Source organism: Pogona vitticeps, chromosome 1, assembly GCF_051106095.1.
Source record: "Pogona vitticeps strain Pit_001003342236 chromosome 1, PviZW2.1, whole genome shotgun sequence".
NCBI lineage: Eukaryota > Metazoa > Chordata > Lepidosauria > Squamata > Agamidae > Pogona > Pogona vitticeps.
The window spans coordinates 178,437,042-178,462,840 of NC_135783.1; the positions used below are offsets into that span (position 1 = coordinate 178,437,042).

Sequence of the window (25,799 nt, forward strand, 5' to 3'; positions counted from 1 at the left end):
TGAAATAACCACTGTTATTCAAACCTCCCTTTTACCACCACATATCACATTTCCATTGAGATGGAATAATTATTCTGCTTAATTATTTGAACACTGTATTTAGGCAATGTATCAAACATTGGCACCTGTAATCCAAAGAAAGAAAAGCCTAGATGGAGGAAACACTTAAAATAGTTAAGGACAGATGAGAAGCAAAAGTAAAAGAAACAGGATCACAATCCTGAATGCAACTTTTCAGCAGCTATCCCATGGGGGGTGGATAACTATAGAAGGAACCCCCATGAATGCTGAAAAATTGGAACTCTAGCATGGTCTCTGGCTCTCTCTAGTGGCCAGTTCTGGTAATGACATGGTGGAAGTATATTTCTCTTTGTTGTTCCAGTGATCCCCAACCCTTTTTGGGACTATGAACCATTTGGGGGTTTCGGGATCCATGAGCACGCTGGTTGGGGGGCAGGAGCACCCACATGCTCGCAGGTTGGCGTGTCACACTCATGGAGGGGCATGTTACACTTGTGGAGGGGTGTGTCACACTCGTGGTTGGGCGTGTTGTACTTGCGGAGGGGCGTGTCACATGTGCATGTGCATAAGCGTACCACACCCACCCGCAAACGCGACACACCCATCCACCCTCAAAATCTGCTTGGCTTCTAATTTCAGCCCAAGCAGGAGCAGCAGTAAATGCTTTGTTTTCCTGCTCTCCCCTCCTGGAAGCAGTTTTTCTGTGCTGTGGGCTGTTTTCTCTCCTTCGCTGTGGCCTGTCATGTCTCATTTTATTTTCAGATCTTTCACTCCTCTGTTGTTCCTCCTCCAGCAGTTTGCGGTCAAGTATTCAAGGGTTAAATCACCTTCTGGCATGGACTCCAGGCGCGTCACTAGCACATCAAAGTCCTGCAGAAGACTGCTTAAAATTACATATACTTTATGGGTTTCTGTAAACTCCATGTTTCTCTGCTGAAGCTCAATAAACAGGTTTTTCATCTTCTGTAGATGCTGAGACATGCTTTCGCCATCCTCAAGTCTAGCTCTATACAGCTTTCTGGTTAATGACACTTTACTTCTTGCTGTATCACGAACATAAATTCGTCTCAAAGCCTCCCAACATTCTTTAGCTGAGGTCAGTCCAGGTACATGAATCAACTGGCTGTCCTCCAAACAAAGAATTATAGTCAATAAAGCCTTTTCATTCTGTTTTTGTTCTTCCTCATCTGACGCAGCAGGGGGATTGGTAACAATCTGCCACAATTCCTCCCTTCTTAGGAACATATTGGCATTCATCGACCACGTCTGATAATTCTTTTGATTCAGTCTTGTCAAGGGAAAGCCTCCCATGCTCCCTGCCCCAAACGACTGCATGCTGCTGCTTTTCTCTCAGTTCTCTGTTCTTTTTCCTCTCCTGGGCTTTAAACGGTAGAACTCTCACCTCCCTGGACTTCTTCCACTTGCGTTTCTTGTACCCTCTTGTACTCACCGGCTTCCTTGGCGCAAGGCAGTGTATATATGCACAGATCTGCTTGTGTCCAATCACATTATGTGTTGCATCATGCATGAGTCAGCATTGCTGAGTCATTATGACTCAGTTTCTACATATCTGTTCATCATGGCTGCTCATTAATATACTTTATTCTGATCAGACCTGTAAATTTACCTTGACAGTTTCTGAGTCTGAAGGGTTCCAAAGATTATTGTGTCTGAAATATTTACCCATTTAATGTATTAATATGCCAGGATCTATTTACTTGTTCAGCTTAATAGTTCTCTTTCTGAGTTGATTTCTCTTGTATTTATTTCCATATTCATAGTGTTAATTACTTGCTCAAAATTTAAAGAGTGGTTTATAAATGTTAATACATATCACACAACTATCTTCTAGGTAAAACAACATATCTTATGGTTAGGCACTGACCAGGTAATTTAGATTTATTTTTACTACCTTCCCTTATGCAGGCCAAGACACCAACCAGGTAGGAGATCAAACCTAATTTTGGTGGTGTTGTGTGTGTTTTTTTTAACCAACTTCCCTCCTTATGCAGGTGAAGACACTGACCAGATAAGGAATCAAAACCAATTTCTGTTCATTTTTTCCATTTTAACTGCCTTCCCTCCTTATTCAGGTAAAGACATTGAGAAGTTAAGAGATGAAAATTGTAAATTTTTTTTTTTGCATTTTACCACCTTCCCTCCTTATACAGGTAAAGACACTGACCAGGTAAGAGATCAAAACTAATTTTAGTTTATTTTTTCCATTTTTACCACTTTCCCTCCTTATGCAGGTGAAGACATTGACCAGGTAAGGAATTAAAACAAATTTCTGTTTATTTTTTTCCATTTTAACTGCCTTCCCTCCTTATTCAGGTAAAGACACTGAGAAGGTAAGAGATGAAAACTAATTTTGGCTTATTTATTGCATTTTTATCAGCTTTCCTCCTTATAAAGCCCAAGACACCGACCAGGGAGGAGATCAAACCTAATTTTGGTTTATTTCTTCCTTTTTAACTGCCTTCCCTCCTTATGCAGGTAAAGACACTGACCAGGTAAGAGATCAAACCTAATTTTGGTTTATTTTTTCCCCATTTTTACCACCATCCCTCCTTATGCAGGTGAAGACACTGACCAGGTAAGGAATCAAAACCAATTTGTGTTTATTTTTTCTGTTTTAACTGCCTTCCCTCCTTATTCAGGTAAAGACACTGAAAAGGTAAGAGATGGAAACTAATTTTGGTTTTGTTTTGTTTTGTTTTTTGCATTTTTACTGCCTTCCTCCTGTGCTGTGATGTTTTTTGTGTTTTGGTGTGGTTTTTTCCCCAGCCCCATTGTGTTCGGGCTGGCTGTGTGTATGTGGAGGGTGTTTTTGTGTGTTTTTTTCCAGCCCCATGGCGTTCCACTGGGGCTGACTGTGGGGTCTGTGTGTGTGTGTTTTCCCAGCCCATCACATTCCGCTGGGGCTGGCTGTATGGGGGGTTGTTTTTGAGTGTTTTTCCCAGCCCCATAGCGTTCTGCTGAAGCTTACTGTGGTGGGGGGGTTGTGTTTTTTTCCTCAGCCCCATGGCATTTCGTAGGATCTGGCTGTGTTTGGGGACATTGTGCTTTCCCCCCCAGCCCCATAGCGTTCCACTGGGGCTGGCCGTGTGTGTTTTTTCTTCTTCTTTTTTTAGTGTTTTTTCCCAGCCCGATAGCATTTGCCTGGGGCTGGCTGTATTGTTTGTTTGTTTGTTTGTTTGTTTGTTTGTTTGTTTGTTTGTTTTGGTGTGTTTGTTGTTTGGCCCCAGGACATTCCTATGGGGCTTCTGGTGTTTTATTTTATTTTATTTATTTTTGGTATATTTTTTCCGGCCAGAACGGATTAATGGGATTTCTAGGTATTCCTATGGGAAATGGTGCTACGACTTACGACCATTTCAAGTTATGCACATCTTCTAGAATGGATTATAGTCATAAGTCAAGGCACCACTGTAGTGTGGTTGTTGATCTTGAGCCAGACATCTGGAGAGTGAAGTCAAGTGGGCCTTAGAAAGCTTGGCTAACAACAAAGCCAGTGGAGGTGATGGCATTTCAGTCAAACTATTTAAAATCTTAAAAGATGACACTGTTAAGGTATTACACTCAATATGCCAGCAAGTTTGGAAAACTCAGCAGTGGCCAGAGGATTGGAAAAGATCAGTCTACATCCCAATCCCAAAGAAGGGCAGTGCCAAAGAATGCTCCAGCTACCATACAATAGCACTCATTTCACACGCTAGCAGGGTTATGCTCAAAATCCTGCAAGGTAGGCTTCAGCAGTATGTAGACTAAGAACTCCCCAAAGTACAAACTGGATTTCGAAGGGGCAGAGGAACTTGAAAGCCAGAGAGTTCCAGAAAAACATCTACTTCTGCTTGATAGACTATGCAAAAGCCTTTGACTATGTGGACCATAGCAAACTATGGTGAGTTCTTAAAGAAATGGGAATGCCTGACTACCTTATCTGTTTACTGAGAAACCTATACATGGGACAGGAATCAACAGTTAGAACTGGATATGGAACAACTGATTGGTTCAAAATTGGGAAAGGAGTACGACAAGGCTGTATATTGTCCCCTGCCTATTTAACTTATATGCAGAATACATATATTGCGAAAGGCAAGAATGGAGGAATTCCAAGCTGGAATTAAGATTGCTGGAAGAAATATCAACAACCTCAGATATGCAGATGATACCACTCTAATGGCAGAAAGTGAGGAGGAATGAAAGAACCTCTTAATGAGGGTAAAAGAGGAGAGCACAAAAAATGGTCTGAAGCTCAACATAAAAAAAAAACTAAGATCATGACCACTGGTCCCATCACCTCCTGGCAAATAGAAGGTGAAGATATGGAGGCAGTGACAGATTTTACTTTCTTGGGCTCCATGATCACTGCAGATGGAGACAGCAGCCAGAAAATTAAAAGACACTTGCTTCTTGGGAGGAAAGCAATGTCAAACCTAGACAGCGTCTTAAAAAGCAGAGACATCACCTTGCCAACAAAGGTCTGCATAGTCAAAGCTATGGTTTTTCCAGTAGTGATGTATGGAAGTGAGAGCTGGGACATAAAGAAGTTTGACCACCAAAGAATTGATGCTTTTGAATTGTAGAGGTGAAGGAGACTCTTGAGATTCCCCTGGACTGCAAGGAGAACAAACCTATCCATTTGGAAGGAAATCAACCCTGAGTGCTCACTGGAAAGACAGATCTTGAAGCTGAGGCTCCAATACTTTGGCCATCTCATGAGAAGAGAAGACTCCCTGGAAAAGATCCTGATGTTGGGAAAGTGTGAAGGTAAGAGAAGAAGGGGACAGCAGAAGACAAGATTGTTGGACACTGCCATTGAAGCTACCAACATGAATTTGACCCAGCTCCGGGAGCCAGTGGAAGACAGGAAAGCCTGGCATGCTCTGGTCCATGGGGTCACGAAGAGTCGGACACCACTTAATGACTAAACAACAAAATAGGTTGTTGGCAGAAGAGGTAAGTAAATATTTGGGAGCAACACAAGGTCCTATCCAGACCTCCTCTCTCCCATATATACTTCACCCATTTTGTCTCCATTTCAGTTCTTAACCCAATCTTCACCCCCCACCACTCAGTCCCTACATCTGAATTCATCCACTATCACATTGACCTGCCCTCCTCACACCTCCCTCCCTCCAGCAACCAACAGAACATGTCTTTTCTCCTCCCACCCACAATCCCACATTGTTTGGACAAAAAGGATCCCACTATGCACTCCCCTCATCCCTTCCATGCCCCGCATGCCCGACAGCCCTAACCAATCTCTCACACCATTTATAACATGCCCCCCACAACCCACCCCTCAATAGAGGGGTTAAAATCAGTTAAGTGTGTTCCTAGTTAACTCCAACACTTGAGTCCATCTCTGTATTTCTGGAGCTAGTGGGCAATGTATACCTCTGCTGGCATGGATTCATACACTGGCTTGGAACTATTTTCCCCATGTCTCCTGATCTGACACAGGCAGGTAGAGGCACCAATTGGCGCTTCCCACAAGGCTGTGCTGGGGCTGGATGTTGGTGCAATTATAAGGTCCTTCTGCCCCCAGCCAGCCCTTTTTCCTTTGAGTTAACCTGCCCGCCCTGGGTCCAGTGTGGCTGAGGTGGTCGCTTCGGGGCCGGATAGGAATTTTGGGTCCATCTCACCTGATTGGCATATAAAAGGTGGGTGGATGTATTTTTGCCTATCCCACACTGTATACCCAAGGGATTCTGAGGGCTATTCTAGGTTTGAGTTACGTTTAAATAGGTCAAACTGTCAGGTAGTGCGGAAGAGAAGGTGAGTTTCAGCGAGCTTCCAAAAAGCACATGAGTTCCTACTGCACCCAGGATCACAGCAACCAGGATCTAGCGTTTCACTTGCTGGGATGAGGGATGAATACAGTATAGTTTCATCCATTGCATGTCTTAGTTCTAGACAATTGGATGGATGGCAGATAGGGAGGTTTTTCTTCCCAGTCTGTGGCCAGCTGGGTATGAGCCGTTCAGCGGACAGCTCTGACCAGGGGCTTGGGACTCAACCACTTAGGATTGGAGAGGGGGTAAGAGATACCCCTAGAGCCTGCCCTAGGGATCCACATGACGTCCAGGCCCCTCTGCAGGATGAGAGTGATTGGAAGTTAAAAGCAATAAAGCGTGGCCCTAGTTAACTCCAACACCTGTGTCCGTCTCTTTATTTCGGGAGTGGGTGGGCTGAGATTAAATAACCGTAGTGGAAGAAAACATTGAATATTAATTTAATGAACTTTAAAATATCATGTGAATAAATCTACAATGTTTTGGAAATTCATAGTATTACTGTATATTCCAAAGTGTCAATAGTCAACAAGGGACCACAGTGGAATATTTTAACTACAAAAATTCTCAAATGCTTCCCAGACAGCTTACATGTCTCCTCTACATTTTCTCTTTTGCATTCTTTTTCAACAGCTCCACAGTTCATCCCAAAAGCAGTCTTGACTGCCACTAGCACAGTTCCATCTCTCACCCCTCCAAATGTAGGATGTCCACAAGAATAATCACAAGCCTGACACTATACTGATTTCCTCCTGATTCTGCCTCTCACACAACAGGGCTCATATGATCAGCATTGCTGATTTATCAAGAAAATATCAAACTAGTGGCATTCCCATTTGGACATAAGAAAAAAAGCTCTCCTCTTTCTCTTCATTCTGAAGGATAGAGATCCAAGGGTTGGACCCTTATAAATTTTAAACAGAAGAGCTGCAGATGGAGATGGTATTTGTAGCAATCTGTGACAGATTGTAAAGGTAAAAGGTAAAATGAATGGAAGAAGCAGTGCAGAAAGAATAATCAATTATTGGTCTGGATACAACACAATAACATTGTTTAGAGTTGTTGCATGCATGGTCAGAATGGCCACAACAACATCCAGCCTCTAATAGAAAAGGGATGAGAAGACCACTGTCTCTTCAACTGGACCTGTTGGAGTAAGATATTCCTTGTTTAAAAATTGAATTTCCTTTTTTCCTCTTTCAGTCTGCATTTGGTTAGGCAGAAGGGGATGGGTGATTCAGAAGTCATGTAATGGGGAATGGAAAGGAATAGTGGAGTATTGGATGGTAGAGCTCTTTGTGGTACACATGTTCAACTATTGGGTGGCAATAACAATATATTTTTAAATATGTTGTGTTCTGCCTACATGGAAGAAACAAATATAAAATAGGCTTTGTTCTGTTCTACCTGACACCAAGATTCCTTTCCTTTTTGTTTGTTCCTTGTTCCTTGTTGGCCATGGCTCTTCGGCCCTGGCGGTGGTGGCAGTGGCGGCAAACAAGCAGCAGCAGAAAAGGAAAGGAAGAGAGAGGGAGGGAACAAGCAACAGACAGTCAAGATGGACGGATGGACAGGAATGAGCTCTCCGCGGCATGCTGCGAAAGGAGACAGGGAGGGGAGTGCGTGCGAGAAGGCTGTTCTCTCGGCATCACCCCCTCCCGCGGCATGTCTGGGCAGGGAGCGGAGGAGTGCCAGGCTGAAGGAAGGAGAAGCACATGGCCAGGTTGCAAGAGAGGCCCCTCCTTCACCTCAGCCACAAAGAGGATGAGGGAGCAGGAGCAGGAGCCTCAGGTGACCTGTGAGGAGCAGGGGTGGGGAGAGAGAGAGAGACCTAAAAGCAGAAGTCCTGGTGGTGCCAAACCCCTGAGGGAGAAGACTGCCGGGCAGGGAGAGGGCTCCCCTTCTGGACATGTGTGGGCGCTTCGGGGGGCAGGTGAGACCCAGCCCCTACAAGGCAGGGAGGAAGCCCTGTGATTGCCAAGTAGGTGTTGCCGCTGCTGCTCTCACTCCAGGTTGGGGTGAAATTAGAAGCCGGCAGATTTTGAGAGTGGATGGGCATGTTGCACTTGCGGGTGGTCATGTTGCGCTCATGCGCACCAGCGCGATATGCCCACCTGTGAACATGACACGCCCACCCGCAAGCGTGACATGCCCCTCTGCAAGTGCGACGCGCCCCCGGTGCATGCATGTGGGGTGGAGATCCGTGTCCACAGCTCAGTTAAAGGAAGCCCACAGACCAGTGCTGGGCCACAAACCGTGGGTTGACGACCACTGGTTTAGTTGTTAAGTCGTGTCCAACTCTTCGTGTCTATATTGCCTATAGTGCCTATAGTGTCTAGTGGACACCAAACATAGCATGGTCTTTCGCTACCTCTACTGGCCATTTCTGGTAACTTTGTTTTTAAGTATATATACTACTTCTAAGATTTTTCTTTTAATATTTTCAGACCATGGATAAGTGAATCAGTGGATACTGTTCCCATGGATAAGAGGTTGTGCTCTATTACAATAAACCAGTGCAATGAAAAAGATGACACAAAAGAGCAGAAATGAGGGATTTCATCCGTGAGGTAGATTGACTTCATTAGGGAAGAAACAGGCTTCAGTTTCAAATTGCAGAACAGAGTTTTTTAGGATAGAACATTTTGGAGGTCTCTCATTCATTTGGAGGTCACTCAGAGGTGACTTGACAGCACATCTGCACTAAATGTGTACTTGATTGCAAACCCTACTGGGAGAAACAAGATGGCCTCATAGCTCAAATGTCCTCTTAGCTGTTCTTTATGGAGCAACAACGGGTATGACATTTGATAGAACCAAAAGTTCACATGATGCACAGCAAAGACAATAGAAGGGGTTAAGAGGAAGATGAAAGCAAAGGTAAATAATATACCCTCAGCCCAGCTATGGATTTACCAAAATACTGAATTCCTGTCTGTCACAGAGATCCTTCTTCCTCGCATAGAAATCATCAGCCATACCATTTAGCTGTGATTTTGTGTCATCATGGAAGTGCATCAAATTGTTGTTTTTTTAATTTTATTTTTTATAACACATGCATACATACAAAACAAACAAAAACATATAAGACAATCCAAAACATATAACACAAACAAAAATATAAGCAGGGAGGTATTTCCCATTCAAGCTTATCCTTATATAATTCTGACTACAAGAGATCTTATGCCCTACTCCCATACTAAATCATACTATATCCATATATATCTACACATATTTTGTATTCCTATTTCAAATATTAGTTCAATATCTAGCCTCCTAAATTTATAATTTTTATAAATTCTTTCACTTGCATTTCCATCTATCCAATTATCATAAACATTTCTGATTAGGTTACTTATCCATCAGTAAGATCCAAACATGGCCAATACAACCATCAAAAATCACATTTTCTAAATACATAAAGATATTATATGTCTAATCTTATCTACATAGCCACTATTATAAATTCACACATATTTGATATCTCTATATACAGTGGTGCCTCGCTAGACGATGATAATCCATTCCACTGAAATCACTGTTTAGTGAAATCATTGTCTAGTGAAAAGCATTTCCCCATTGAAAACTTTAATGCGTTCCAATTGGGAAGAATCATCGTTGTCTAGCCAAGATCGGCCATAGGAAAGCTGCTTTGTGAACAGCCGATCAGTTGTTTAAATAGCTGTCTTGCGAAGCTTAGGTCCCGAAAACACCCATTTTGCGAGCACGGAGGGAGCTGTCAAATCGTTGTCTAGCGAAAATTGGTTTGCGAAGCAAGGACCAAACAGTGTCCAGCGAAATTCCCCCATAGGAATCACTGTTTTGCGAATCGCTATAGCGATCGCAAAAAGTCAATATCTAGCGAAAAAACTGTCATGCGAGGTAACTGTCTAGCGAGGCACCACAGTACATGCCTTAGAAGCATTAGGATCTAATATTATATTCATCATAAACATTTCTAAGTAAATGTGCTTGTCTACCAATACAATCCGAACATGGCCAAAATTGCTTATAGATATGTTACTGTGAAGGTTCGTTTTCTGAGGCTGTAGGCACCTCCAATAAAGGACGAGATGGTGGTAACAAGTCAAATGGTTCAGTGTTTATTGCTACATCAACATTAGGAGGGTGGGGTTTCAAAAAGGGGTTTAAAGTCTCTTGTAATTCCAAACTCGGTTTCAAAGGAGTCCACAAACTGTTAATAAACGGATTAGTGTTCTCCAGATTCCATGGTCCTGTTAAGGGCTTCACAGCACCAGGAATGGGGTTCAATTCTTCTTCCAAAACAATTAAGGGAATGGTTTCTTCATCCCCGCTCCAGTCCCCCCAAGACGACCCCTCTACATTGTCGGCCATCCATGGCCCCAGAAACCCCCCCTCCCTTTCCCCCTTTTTCATTCCATTCTCATCTTTCTGATGAGAACAGTCTCTCTCTTTGGTGATGCCATGATAATTCAGTGGTTTGTCCAGTCAATTTGTCTTTCCTCTCCGTCTTAACATAAGATCCAAGAAGTGTTGCCTTAATATCTGCCTTAGCTTCCAAGATCTGGCCCTTGATTTAATTAATAATATTCAATTGAATTTCCTGAATACAGATCTTGAAGTAATCCTCCATTGTGGGTTTAAATAGTAAGACTCAGTCTATCTCCTTCTTTCCCAGTCATAGCCATAAAAGTCAAGCACGTTAATTACTCAGATTCCTCTCATGATTTATTAGCCAGCCCGAACTCAGACTCCTGCGAAGACCACTCCAATCGTAAATCCAGCCGTAATAAAGATGTTGTTGGAGCTACAAAGGTCAATATAACTTCTGCCTAAGGTACCTTGAAGGGAGCAAGGAAACAACTGTGGTACCATCTGAAGATGCTACATGTCTTTGCCAGCCCTGATTACAGCCAGTTGTGCTGTCAACTTAAACATACAATTATGAACACAACCTTTTAAAAAGTATTTTCCTCCCATTTTATTGCTTCTCTGGAATGGATGGATACAACAGTTGGTGGGGTCAATGCTGATGGAGCTTGCACACCAGAAGTACAAAGTGCTATCATGCAAATCATCCTTATTCCATGTCAGAACTTGGAAAAGTTACTTCTTGGACTATAATTCATAGAATCCCTCAACCATTCTGGGAAATAATGGGTGTTGTATTCTAAATAATAAAATAAGATTTCCAGGCTGAGTTCCTTAAAATTCATATTGTTCAGTTCAATATCTTCTGTTTCTCCTCATGTGCAGATGCTACTTTTGATGAGGTGGGGGGGTAACCCAAAAAGCATTTAAGGTGATGTGCCCTGATCTTTCTTCATGTGGATGTCAATTTTAAAAATATATATCAGTTTCAAACATTATAGTACATTTGGAAGTTGAGCCATGGCAACTGGACTCCTTATCAGTCAACTTAATAAGAAAGAAGTCCAGTTGTCATGACTCAACTTCCAGATAACCTGCCCTAGATGACTGAGAATCTTCACAGATTGTAGTACATTATACTTTTTCTTACGTTCTTATAGAATACCATTTCAAAAGCCAGCATTTTTAGTATTCCAGAATTTATGATGGTTTTGTAAGCCCCTCTTTTATTAATTCGATTCATCAGACAAGAGTTAACATAAGCAGTGGAAACTCCTTGTCAGTCATTATTTTTCTAGGAGGACAGTTCTGAGGAACATAATAGACAATGGGAGGTCAGGTCTCCCCTTCCCCATAATAACATAACATAATAACAAGAAGTCCTGGTCTGCAGTCATTTACTCTCCCTGCTTTATGTTTACTGAGCTGGCAGCAAGCACTAGGCCAGCTGATATTCCTCAGAGTTAGGACAGATTTTGTCCTTTATTGCTAGTATATACCGACAATGTGATTGCTCATTGTTCACCCACACACCTGCCCATGCAGGCATCTGCATGCATAAATACCTGCACACATCCCCCCCATACACAGCTGTCAGTCTTTTAAGAGTCTCCTTTGGTGTCCGTGGAAGTTTTTTAAAAATTCTGATTACAGAAAGGAGGGATGACTTTGCATGTTGGACAACAGACAAGCTATCAAGCCAGATGGGGCCCTTTCATGGCCTGTCTTGAACCTATCAGCTGGCGCTTTCCTCTCCTCTTTCTCATGCAGTTAAGATGCAGAGTCAGGCACGTGTGACACCTTTGATTTCAGTGAGTATCAGAAAGATTCAAGTTCTGGAATTCCTCTGGCATTGCCTCCACCTGCATAAGATCAGGCTGCAAGTATCAACTGGCCACTCTTATCTCCTTGCTTCTTTCCAGCACAAACGATTACTGACACAAACTGTTAACATCCTCTCAGCTCTATGGCAAATGAAGGACCTGTTCTCATCTATCAACCAGCTGTCAGTGTTTTGGATAAAACGTTTAGATGTGAAATTGAAAGCCTTGGCATGTAAAAGGATCCCTCTGTGTTCCGGGATAGGAGGTAAGCTCAATGGGAGCTGCTTGTTGTCGCTCCCCTACAGACATACAGTACACGCAACCTTAAAATTTCAGCTCAGCAGTACTGTGTTTCTAAGCAACAGGCAAATGCTTCATTCTCCTGGTTTCCCTGAGCAAGTGGTTCATTCCTGTTAAGGTACTGGTGGTCAAGGAAGATGAGCATAACATCATTTGGACTGAATGCTTTTCTCATGGTATTCAGCCAGAGGAATTCCAGAACTTGAATCTTTCTGATACCCATTGTGTAAAAAGACCGGAAAAGGTAATGATTTTTTTTTTCTCATCAAGTTATGCTGAACTATGGCACATTGTATCCTCTTTAAGATCCTATTTATATGCTATTAATATGCAATTTCCTCATTTCATTTGTAGTTGAAAGATCTAGTTTAAAAAACCCAATTCAATTCCTTCAATGTTCTACGGCTGGAAAGTAATGTGCGTTTATACATGGTTGTTTTCCAAATGAAGCCCTTATAACTGCTCTGTTTATTATTATGCATACTGTTGGTTAGCTGGCTGTTTGTTGCATGGGTTTACCTGGAAATTCCTGCAAAATCCCAGACCGGATTGGGAAATACATTTCGGTTAGAGCAGAATGTGTACAGCTTATTGGACTATCACACAGCTTTTACGACAAGGAAGGATTTTGGTGATAAAAACAGTTATCTCAATGACTGCCTAAAATCGTTAACATACTTCTTGACGTGTCTTTAAAATATATTGCATTTGAAAGAAGATTTAATACAGTATGCACAAATCATTTCGTTTCATTTATGGGTAGTCTGTGCAGTGGCTCCATCCAGTGCATTGACATCATCTGTTTTTAGAAGCAAATGTCATCAACAGCTTGAATAGTCCTTCATATCTTATAAATGCATTCCTGTCTAAGGTTGGGAAAATCTCTCCTAAAAAAGAGTGGACAACATTCACTGTTGAGTCCTGGAGAACAGAGATACAAGGGAAGGAATTTGTAAGATTGCCTAAATAAAGAATTGTATGCATACCTTTTGACCTACTTAAGAAAATACAGCCCACTAACCATGTATGCTGATTGATTAGGTACTAAATAAATATTATGCTTTAAGTGAAGTACAAAAACAGAATGGTTTGTCAAATGCTTGGCAGATCACAATATAGGACTTTGTCTTGGAGGGTCACCTTAGGCATGTAAGTATCCAGATTCCCCCATAACATTTAATTTTTCAAATATGTCTTGAAAATCAAATTGATACAGCAGGGATAACTGTCTCTTTATTCTGTATTTACATTGATCATGCTGAGCAAGTGCTTTCACCTCCAGGCTTTGTCACAATAACACAAGCACAAATTATCTCAGTACTTACTGCTCTGTTGATTTCAAGATAGGCTGCAACTGTTTTAATTCCTCTGCATACGTGATACTAAAAAGCCATTTTGAGCACCCTACTAAGAACAACTCCATTTTGTCTCATTTGGGTCTCAATTTATTGCCCCTTTTCTATGGATTTCAACCCTCAATACTAGTTCAGAAAATCTACCATTTCACCCGGATTTGATGAAAAGACCAGGTATAGCTGGTTGTTACACATGTATTGGTGAGTGGTGACAGCTCACTCCACATCTCTGGATTACAAAATCCAATAATTTCATGTGTATGAAAGAGCATGAGGGTTAAAAAGAAAGCCCCTACTTACTATCCCACGTAGTAACTATCAAGGGTAGAGTTACTATCCCATATTACAACTTTCTGGAATCAACCATCTAAGTAGAACTTCTGCAATATGGTATCTCCAACTGCAGATTCACATAGCCTATTGAGAACGAGCACATTGTGGATTATATTGAAAATTACAAGATCCAGTAGGAGCAATAGGAACACAATTCTCCAACCTTATTTGTTTGTTTGTTTGTTTATATCCCGCCTATCTGACCACTCTAGGCGGCTTCCAAATACATAAAACAACATGTAAATATAACAAAAAAGACATTATTACATCAAATAATACATCAAACCCTCTCTTATTAGAGGTCAACCAATAGAAAGACCAAAAGAGTTTTGAAACTGGATGGTCATGATTTTAAAATGGGCTGGCATACGTATGTGCGCTATGGAAAGTTCAAAGAACAGGCACATTTCTCAGAACATATTGTGAGGAAAGCGTTATGTCTAGTATGGCAAAAACTTCAAATGCAAACTCATAAGAAAATTCCAATATGGGTAGCACCAATAGAGGCATTTACACTGGAAGTAATGAATCAAAAGGGGGGGGGTTGCTTACATATAAAGATTTATTAACTAAAGATCAAACTATGAAAGATAAGATCTAAAGAAACTAGTGACAGATTGATGGTCAATGCTGAAACTAGAATCAAGATATAAAAAGGACAAAAATATGGGCTTTTTTGAGGGGAAAATTCAGATGGATGAATTATGGATTTATACAAAAGAGAAAATAATCAAAAAAGTACACATACCTATTAGTATGATCTAGAGGATGAAAGGGTGAAGGAGACAATGGTAAAATGGGCACAAAACTTTGGCTATAATATTGATGTTGATGACTGGACAAAAATGTAGAAAGATAACTACAACATGATTAAACCAGTTAATCCTTAAAATGTTTCACAGATGGCATTTTACTCTGGTAAAATTGGCAAATATGTCAGGAGGGATCAGTAATGTTTATTGGAAATGTAAAAAAATAATAATCCAGGAACTTATTATCATGTATGACAGTCGTGTGAAAAAGCAACAAAATTTTGGTTACAGGTTTGTTAAATGTCACAAGAAATTGTTCACCAAAAACTAAGTTTTAAACCTGATATGTTGTTATTGAATATAATGCCAGAAATTATTGATAAGAAAATAAAATATAGTCTGCTGTATATATTTACTGCAGCTAGGTTACTCTGGGCCCAAAAATGGAAGAATGGAGAAACACCAACAATGGATGAGCTGTTAAAGAAGCTACTGGACATTGCAGAATTAAATATGCTTTCAGAGGCACTATGGGATCAATTGAGACACTTTGTAAAGGAAAGCTGGAAGCTGGTATATAGTTGGGCCGAGAAAAAGACAGGAACTTAGGGGAAGAAATAGTTTATGGCAAATCAGTGCTCACTAGAATCCTTTGATGATATTTGGATGTCTAGACCACTGGTTCTTAACCTTTGTTACTCAGATGTTTTTGGACTTCCAGAAGCCTTCACCATCAGCTCTGCTGGCTGAGGTTTCTGGGAGTTGCAGTTCAAAAACACCTGAGTAACAAAGGTTAAGAACCACTGGTCTAGATGATGGTGAAATTTCTGATCTACTATATATGTGTCGTGTGGATGTCTAGTTTTGCTGTTATTTAGTGTTATTTTTGTTTGGTTTTAGTTTTCGGTTCTGTACGTTTTAATGTATCAGATAAAAACACTATTGTAGAAAAAAAATAAAAAATAAAAAATGCAATCATAGAATAGAGGGTAAAGGAAGAAAAGAAAGAAAGACCAAAACAGTTTAATTGCAAGAGCTGACCTAAAATGCAACTGAAATAGGGTATAAATGCACACGCCAAGGTGTTTACAACCAATGTATTATTACATCTTTCAAATTTTCCTTCAGTAGTAATAATTATACGCTGTCAAGCGGATTCCAACTTAGGGGACCCTTTGCAGGGTTTTCTTGGTAGAGAGTCATCAGTTGCAGTTTACCATCCCCTTCTTCTGGGGGCACCCTGAGACTCGGCAGCTTGCCCAAGGCTACATATTCTGGCTCTTCTCACTAGGGAATCAAACTCCCCAGTCACTGAGCTATCCAGCCAGCAATATTTGTTTGTTTGTTTGTTTGTTTTCTTTCTGTGGTCATATATTTAATGTCATCTATTTATTTGTTGTACATAGCTCTAATTTAACTGGGACTCTGTGGTCCTGTTTGCAACCTGAAGAATGCCGATATCCATAGAAAGAAAACGCTTAAAAAAAGAAATTGAAAAACTCTTGTAAGTACTGGCTATAACCTGTTTCATATTCTTTGCTTCATTGAATACCAGTGTGAGCAGTCTGAGGGAACTGGAGGGAAGGACAGATCTGTTGCCCCCACCTCCCACTGGCGGCTGCATCAGATCTGAAAGGGCCATTTTCAGCCATTAAAAAAACCAAGTAAACAGGAAGTGTTCAGATTAGAACTTCAAATTAGTTGTGTTTTTGTTTGTTTCTTTAGTGAATGGAGAGGCCTTAGAAGACTCTCACCCCAATGCAATAGCCACCATTCTGGAGGCTTCCAGAAGCAGAAATGGGGATTTTTAAATAATAGGGAGCTCTGACATGGGTTTAAAGGACACAAAAATATGCTGGGGTGTGTGAGCCCAAGTGGCCGATGGTCCACACATTTCCTTCTCTTGAGGTAGACTCACATCTAGTATTTACATATTGCAGCCTGTGTTTGTTGAATCTCAGGCTTTCTAGAAGTCTTGAGCAGTAGACATCAGTCAATGACTTCAAGTCATCATAGCAACATATTGTCTCCAGTATCAGAGAGAGTGATATCTCTCAGTATCAGTTGCTGTTATTCATGAGTAGATGAGCTCATTGTCTGCCTTTGGGCTTCCTATAAACACTTCCTTGGCCCCTAGGGGAACAGAAGGCAGGTCTAGACAGGCATTTCATCTGTTCCAACATGGTCCTTGTCTTCTTGTGCATTATATCTATATATGTAATAACAGACTGGATGACTTAGATGCTTTTTTTTTTAATCACAGGGGAGATTATGTTGGTATTAAACTTCGGGAAAACGCATTTGATCCACAAGGAAAGAGGCAGACTAGCTTTTTGGATGACTTGGTAAGCTGATATTTTCTTTTTCTTGCTCTAGTCTTTTCTTCTTTCCTGAGTGTTAGAGAAAAACTGAAATATCCTGCTTTGAGATAAAATTAAGTCGTGTTTCCTGTTACCACAGGCTACTAAAAAGAGATGAGACAATAGGAGGTGTCAGTTAACATGTAGCAACCATATCCACCATTTGTACCAGTTAGACCCACACACACACACACACACACACACACACGTACGTTTGAGGAATCATGTGGATAGAGTAAAGGACACAATTACCTTGCTTACAGAGGTCACTTGGCTCTTCTTTCTGTCAGCTCCCTGTGGGTGGCAAATGTATTCACTGGACACGAGGGCTACCAGCCGAGGTGTCCAGTTTAACTCTTGCATGCAAAATTACCATTTCTTCTGGGGAAATATCAGTCAGGAAAAAAGCTCACAAGAATAATAAGGAAAAAAGATATCATGGCTGTACATATGATCAGAACAATTACAAAAATGTCCATAGGTCTAGGTCAAAACAATTCTCTAGTTGTCAGCAGTAGTATTATCACAAATTAAGTCACAAATGCAGAAGTGCAGGATCCCTCCATGAGGCCTCTCCATACTTACACATTTTCCATGTGTGGATTCTTCTTCCCTGAGCACACATATATATTCTCACCAAATCATGACTTTTAGAAGCAGCTACTAGGGGTGGGAGGAAGGAACCCTTGAGGAGGACAGAGAGAAGCTGCCATCCAGTGATCAATCCCTCTTCCACTTTCTTCTTGCCGGGATTCTGAAATGCTGAGGCCGCAGCAGCTGCCATGGCGTTTTTACTACCCCTGTCCTGTACTTACTTCTACCCTTCCTTCTTCTCCTCTTCCTCCTCCTGGGCCCAGAAGTGGAGCATTGCAACGCATGCACATACAAAGACAGGGCACAGAAATACAAGCAGCGCCCCAAGCCATCCTAATCAAGCAGGCAACCAGGCAGAGGAGAGGGTGATCTGGCTCCTGCTTCCTTGGAAGGAGAGCAAGGTGGGGCAAGATTCCCCCTCCCACCAAAAGAGATAACCATCTGAAGTGTGTGTGTGTGTGAGAGTTGAAGGAGGGTGCAGTCTGAAAAGACAGAAGCTACCTGAGGGGAAAGGATGGAGACCGTGCTCTGAGAGAGCCGATAGGGGAAGATGCCCTGGCGGCAGGCGAAGGGCCAGAGCTCTGAGTCCTCTCGGGGGTATGGCACAACACTGGTTGTCAGGAAGCACCTGGGAATGGAACCTTCCTTTCCTGATTCATCTCAGACATTGCACAGTTTAACATTATGGATGTACATGAAATATAGGTAAAATTAAAAACAAATTAAAACGTTAAGATAATTAGACTACTTTGTTTTTTACTAGAAGTGAGCTGATTCACTTGTGTTATTTTGGCCATTTGTGTTCTTCCTCTTCTGACATCAGACTTGGCCCTTTGGCTCTGATTCTCTGGCCACTCCTCTCACTGCTTTATCTTGACCAACCTTGATGCTAAGAAACAATATAGACTGTAATGCCTTCCTTTAGTGAGACTATTTAAATAAATGTAAATAAATAAATAAATTTATTGCAAGACCACTCCTATCAAGCTAATCTGCTAGGCAGTCATATGAGGCATCTAATTTTCCTGAGAATTATTACTGAGCAGGTGACGTTTCAATAGCCCCTCAAAAGGAAAACACCTCTGTCTTTCTCTATTGGAAATCCACAGAACACAGAAATCCATCCTGGCATAATTTAGCTTCAGGAAGGGAAACAAATGTTTCTGCATGAAATTTGATTTGTCTTTTTTTTAATGATTCTGATGGAGCTCCAGCTCCCTTGGCTATCTTGAGTGACATGTATTGGCCAAACTGGGCTGTAACATTCATTGTACTGTTGTAGTGTGGAAAATAAACCACCTCCCTCCTTTCGCCATGGCCAGGGTGATCTGGTAAGGTTATGGAGAAAAAGTAGATCTCCATTCCCTCGGGATTTCCTTGTCTTGGTCATGCAGTCTATAGATTGAGAAGGAAGCATGCCCCCTTTTTTTCTGGAAAGTTACTTTGTTCCTGTTTCTTTAAGTCTTGCACAAATGCACTGAATCAGGGTGACAAAGGGCTGCCTGCCCAAAACTCTTTCTGAAGGCTAAAGGTAGCTCAAACGCAAAACACAAACCTTTGTGCCAAAAGCACATGTCTGAGTAGTGATTCAAAGAACTGATGTTTGACATTACACTGTTCTTTATTTTGCTCCCCCCTCCTTCAGGCTCACTATGACTTGGCCATAAATCTTGCTTCACCTTGGCTCAGCGATTCTAAAGCCCAGATACCTTGGGAAAAAGAAAAAGTGTAAGTCCGAAGAAAACAAAGGTCAATTTAAAATGTTTGTTATATAGCACACCTGGCTGTCTGCTACCTGGTAAAACTCTATTGATCCATTTATGTTTACATTGCATAGATCCATATATATTTGTACAAATCTGTCAGGATAAGAGTCTTGTTCATTCTTGCATTGTCCTTCTGATACAAAACTCCTCACAGTTGAGCTGAAGAGGTATAAATCAACAGGAATGTGAGCCATAAGCTCACATCGTGCTGCTAGGTATCCTTTATGACATTTTGAGATGTGAAAGGAAAGAGTTTTTTTAAAAAAAAGAAAAAAAGAAATTGTCCACAGTTACTCAGATCTATTGAACACAGTGAGCAATCTTTACTTCAGACCCATGTAGCTTTGCAAATAAAAGTTATAGCTGCTTTGTTTCAAAAAACAATGTCATTTCTGAAACATAAATGGCTTTTCTATCTTTTAACTGCTTTTGATAAAAACATGGCTTCAATGTCGTATTGAGCTTGGGTTCTGTAATTCTTAATTTGATCACATATGTGTGAAGAAGAGCACAACACAGATTTCTTATAGTTTTTAATTCAGTTTAACTAACTGCCCTCTCTTTTTTCTGATTTAATCTGTATAGAAAGCTACCATTATATCACCTATGCACATATCCCAACCGAATGGAGAGGGAAGCTATGATTTTATCATCGTATGCGGGAATGCTAATGGTACTTTATTTCATTTAAATACTGCAGCATATGATACTTTGTTTTACATAGATCTCTGTCCACATGCCTTGTCATTCCAAAGATGGCAGACTCTTGGCTAAAATAACTGGGTACTAGCTGAAATCCTGTTGAGTTAACTCCTCCATAAATTCAATTGGTTCAAACAGGCCTCCTCAAGTTGCAAGTAAATCACAAGTAGAATAGACCCATGCGAATAAATGGAATGTACGGAGGAGTTGATGCACCAAATCCCCACTGATTGAGTTGAGCCTACTCTGGTTAAGACTTCCTATGCTGACCAACAGGATTTCAGTCTACATGCAATGAAATGGTTGTGTATCATCACTGTGCCTTGTTCTAGTGTTAAAGAAGAAGTGATAAGCCTCTTCCTTACTGCTTCACATCTTCTTGAGATGATTGATGGCACTGATTGCCTCTTTACTTAGACTTTTTTTAAAAAAATCAACATGCACTTAATACTTCTTCAGGCAACATAGCCCCTAAACTAGTACACATGATCCTCCTGATTAGATGACGTAAAATATGGTGCATTTCAACAACAACAACAACAACAACAACAACCTTTATTGGCATAAAGAAAAGAACAGATTAAAACATACAATTAAGTAAATAATTAAAATAGTAAGGAGGGGGGGAATGAGACCGCAGATGCTTAGGGGAGTCATTTCACCCATATGTTTTTCTCAGACTCCAATCATCCGAAGAGGCTGGGCTCCATAGAATACAAAATGGACTTTGGATCTGTATATAATTTTACTTGCTAATTTAGAGTGTTATGTATCACCTGGCTCCAGCTGTGAGTCCCAGCTACAATAGGCACACTGGAATCAGTGGGAACATGCTAAATTAAAACTTGAGTTCCATTGATTCATTAAGTCTACTCTAATAGCATCTAAGAATTGGGTTTAGGCCAAAATGTTTCAATACGTTTAGAATCTTCACATAGTAGGCCAATATGTTTCACTAGATGGATGAGCTGCTTTATTTTCTTGTGCATACAACGGTGCCTCGCATAATGAGCGCACCGTTTAACGAAAATCCGCATAGCGATCTATTTTTTGGGATCGCTAATGCGATCGCATTGCGATGTTCTGAATTGGCAAACATCGCATTGCGATGATCGGTAAGTGTTTCGCTTACCGATCTTCGCATTGCGATGTTTTCAGAACAGCTGATCAGCAGTTCCAAAATGGCCACCGCAAGCATTTTTGCGCGCTGCCCTCGCTTACTGAGGTGGCAAAAATGGCGGCGCTATGGAGGATCTTCGCTGAACAGTGAGTTTGGGCCCCATAGGGGTTTTTAGTTCTGTTTAGCAATGATTCCGGATAGCGACGATTAATCCGGAATGGATTAACGTCGCTATGCGGGGCACCACTGTACTTCCTGCCTTTACAGATTTTTCTCTTCTTTAATCTTTGATAAACTTCATTAATAAGGAAACTAAGGCTGTACGAGAGTCCTATGCTGTTAAAGTAAAGTGGTTTCTTCCATTCTTCATAGACACTCAGATCTAATAATAAGCCACAGTTGTGTAGGAAGCATGGAGAAATGCTGTGAGATTTTTTTTCAGTCAGGAAAGTAGATGTAACTCATGAAGCACCATTTAATTATTTTAAACCTCTCATAGTTCAGTATGGAAGTTAAGCATCTACTTAAATTGCACAGTTTAAAATTAGCGGGATTAAAAAAGGGAAGCACTGGTGGATTCTGTACATAATGGGGTGTAGGAACGCTCCTAAAAACAAGTACAGTATCATAAAGGGAATAGAAAGTGGAGTGGGTGTGCTCTAAAATGAAGAGTGGTTGTTTAAAGCTTATGTTGAGCCTGGTTTAGTTATCTAGTTCACTGGTTCTTAACCTTAGGTTACTCAGGAGTTTTGGACTGCAACTCCCAGAAGCCTTCACCACCAGCTGTCCTGACTGGGGTTTCTGGGAGTTGCAGTTCAAAAGCATCCGAGTAACAAAGGTTAAGAACCACTGATCTAGTTGCACAGCGAGTGGATGAGAGGTTGACATCTAGGAAGAATTCCAGCAGGATGTGGAGAAATTGACAGACACTGAAACTCTAAAAAGGTGAGCAGGGGGACAGGGAAGCAATCATCATATATACATGTGCCTGTGGTGTGGTTCCTCCAGACAAGAGGGCCCCTATGAGTGCCAGTTAAGAGGCATTGATGTGGAAATATACATGGGAAAAGATGAAAGATATTCAAAAATCAAAGCTAACCAAGTATTTCTGCAGAATACCATTCCAGTTGAAGATATCATTGGGATTTATAACACTGGACCTTCTGCAGCACACTGGCGTAATTCTGCAAAGGTAAGTTACATAGTTTTTAGTAACTTATCAACATTATCAAGTTTTTGATGTACAGTACTTCTAGTGACCTGGTATTAATTAATACAAAGTTTGATCCACTCTCCTGCTTATGTTATTGAGTTAATCACACTTAAATCTCAGTTGGGGTTTTTTTTTAACAACTGACAGGAGATCCCACCCAACATGACAGTCACCAGGCTGACTGAAATGGGATGGGAGTTTTAATTTTAAAAAAAACACGTTTGTCATTTTTTGGGTGTAGTTCTATGTGACATCTGCCAATTTCCAACTCAAGTTCAACTTCAAGCACAGGAATCTTGAGCTAGAAAATAAAAAGTTGCGGATAACAGGAAAGATGTCTGCCCGAGAACCAGTTAGAATACATTTTCTTGGTCTGATGAAGAAGTACTTTGGAGGCAGAGGTGAATAGAAAGGCAACTTCCTGTGCTTCTGTCAGGGATATCATTAATCATATACTGTTGAATCATAACTTGATGACACATAACCTGTGTTATTATGTGTCATCAAGTCAGAACTAAGTTACAGCCACCAAAACAGGGCTTTCAAGATAAGTGAGATATTTAAGAAGTAGTTTTCCAATGCGATCCCCTTAGTGAATTTCTATGGTTAAATGGAAATTTGAACCCAGGTCTTCCAAGTCCTAGTCCATCACTCTGTCCTTTACACCACACTGGATACCTAAACACACACGTACCCATGACTTCTAACATAATTTTGGCATCTGATTGTAAGTGTAACTTTTTCAAGGCCTGCTTCAACACTATAGATACAAATGATGACATAGTAAATAAGGTCTTACATGGAAATGATGCTGAAATTTTTCTATGTGTTTGAGAAATCTTAATACTCATATTTAAATTGATAATTAAATTGCCTGTCACCTTGAAAGTGACTTGCTATTGTTTCTCATTAAGTGTTCAAGAGGATTGGCTTTACTGTAGTTTTTATAATACTTTGATACAAATAGTGTTGTTTATCTTTCAGTACAGAAGAATCACCATAAATCAGAGTCAACTTAACAGCACACAATTATTATAATTTATAGTGGGCATGAAGAAACCAGCAAAGTGCCTTGTAATATAAACATTTGTACATATAAAGCCTCTTGTGTGTTTAGTCGTTTAGTCGTGTCCGACTCTTCGTGACCCCATGGACCAGAGCACGCCAGGCCCTCCTGTCTTCTACTGCCTCCCGGAGTTGTGTCAGGTTCATGTTGGTTGCTTCGCAGACACTGTCCAGCCATCTCATCCTCGGTCGTCCCCTTCTCCTCTTGCCATCACACCTTCCTAACATCAAGGTTTTTTCCAAGGACTCTTTTCTTCTCATGAGATGGCCAAAGTACTGGAGCCTCAGCTTCAGGATCTGTCCTTCAAGTGAGCATTCAGGGTTGATTTCCTTTAGAACTGATAGGTTTGTTCTCCTTGCAGTCCAGGGGATTCTCAAGAGTCTCCTCCAGCACCACAATTCAAAGGCATCAATTCTTCGGCGGTCTGCTTTCTTTATGGTCCAGCTCTCACTTCCATACATCACGACAGGAAAAACCATAGCTTTGACTATTCGGACTTTTGTTGGCAAGGTGATGTCTCTGCTTTTCAAGATGCTGTCAAGATTTGTCATCGCTTTCCTCCCAAGAAGAAGGCGCCTTTTAATTTCAGGGCTGCTGTCTCCATCTGCAGTGATCATGGAGCCCAGGAAGATAAAATTTGACACTGCCTCCATATCTTCCCCTTCAATTTCCCAGGAGGTGATGGGACCAGTGGCCATGATCTTAGTTTTTTTGATGTTGAGTTTTAGACCGTTTTTTGCACTCTCCTCTTTCACCCTCATTACAAGGTTCTTTAATTCCTCCTCACTTTCTGCCATCAGAGTGGTATCATCTGCATATCGGAGGTTGTTGATATTTCTTCCGGCAATCTTAATTCCGGCTTGGGTTTCTTCCAGTCCAGCCTTCCGCATGATGTATTCTGCATATAAGTTAAATAAGCTGGGGGACAATATACAGCCTTGCCGTACTCCTTTCCCAATTTTGAACCACTCAGTTGTTCCATGACCAGTTCTAACTGTTGCTTCCTGTCCCACATATAGGTTTCTCAGGAGACAGATAAAGTGGTCAGGCACTCCCATTTCTTTAAGAACTTGCCATAGTTTGCTGTGGTCCACACAGTCAAAGGCTTTCGCATAGTCAATGAAGCAGAAGTAGATATTTTTCTGGAACTCTCTGGCTTTCTCCATAATCCAGCGCAAGTTAGCAATTTGGTCTCGAGTTCCTCTGCCTCTTCGGAATCCAGCTTGTACTTCTGGGAGTTCTCGGTCCACATACTGCTGAAGCCTACCTTGTAGGATTTTGAGCATAACCTTGCTAGCGTGCGAAATGAGTGCAATTGTACGGTAGTTGGAGCATTCTTTGGCACTGCCTTTCTTTGGGATTGGGATGTAGACTGATCTTTTCCAATCCTCTGGCCACTGTTGAGTTTTCCAAACTTGCTGGCATATTGAATGTAGCACCTTAACAGCATCATCTTTCAAGATTTTAAATAGTTCAACTGGAATGCCATCACCTCCACTGGCCTTGTTGTTAGCCAGGCTTTCTAAGGCCCACTTGACTTCGCTCTCCAGGATGTCTGGCTCAAGGTCAGCAACTACATTGTCTGGGTTGTCCGGGATATCCAAATCTTTCTGATATAATTCCTCTGTGTATTCTTGCCACCTCTTCTTGACGTCTTCTGCTTCTGTTAGGTCCCTTCCATTTTTGTCTTTTATCATGTTCATCTTTGCGCAAAATGTTCCTCTAATATGTCCAATTTTCCTGAACAGATCTCTGGTCTTTCCTTTTCTGTTATCTTCCTCTATTTCTTTGCATTGTTCATTTAAGAAGGCCCTCTTGTCTCTCCTTGCTATTCTTTGGAAGTCTGCATTCAAGTTTCTGTAGCTTTCCCTATCTCCCTTGCATTTTGCTTCCCTTCTCCTCTCTGCTATTTCTAAGGCCTCGTTGGACAGCCACTTTGCTTTCTTGCATTTCCTTTTCTTTGGGATGGTTTTCGTTGCTGCCTCCTGGACAATGTTACGAGCCTCTATCCAAAGTTCTTCAGGCACTCTGTCCACCAAATCTAGTTCCTTAAATCTGTTCTTTACTTCCATTGTGTATTCATAAGGGATTTGGTTTAGATGATACCTGAGTGGCCCAGTGGTTTTTCCTAATCTCTTCAGTCTAAGCTTGAATTTTGCTATGAGAAGCTGATGATCAGAACCGCAGTCAGCTCCAGGTCTTGTTTTTGCTGACTGTATAGAGCTTCTCCATCTTTGGCT

The 25,799-nt window shown here is 41.1% G+C and overlaps 1 protein-coding gene across 4 annotated transcripts in view; it reads left to right on the plus strand.

The window, feature by feature from the left end:
- Positions 1–8,254: 8,254 nt before the first annotated feature.
- C1H2orf80 (chromosome 1 C2orf80 homolog) overlaps positions 8,255–25,799 on the plus strand; it is a 39,437-nt gene continuing 21,892 nt past the window's right edge. For 2 of the 4 annotated variants that reach the window (XR_013537268.1, XM_078377328.1), the window contains exons 1-7: positions 8,255–12,542; positions 16,145–16,242; positions 17,002–17,083; positions 17,956–18,093; positions 19,338–19,420; positions 20,044–20,131; positions 22,395–22,472. Coding sequence is in view for 2 of the 4 variants with exons in the window: in XM_078377328.1 (XP_078233454.1) it covers positions 16,190–16,242; positions 17,002–17,083; positions 17,956–18,093; positions 19,338–19,420; positions 20,044–20,131; positions 22,395–22,472 (522 nt within the window). In the remaining 2 variants the exon portion in view is untranslated. The remainder of the gene's footprint in view (positions 12,543–16,144; positions 16,243–17,001; positions 17,084–17,955; positions 18,094–19,337; positions 19,421–20,043; positions 20,132–22,394; positions 22,473–25,799) is intronic. The other 2 variants (XR_013537273.1, XM_020780721.3) reach the window with 1 other exon arrangement.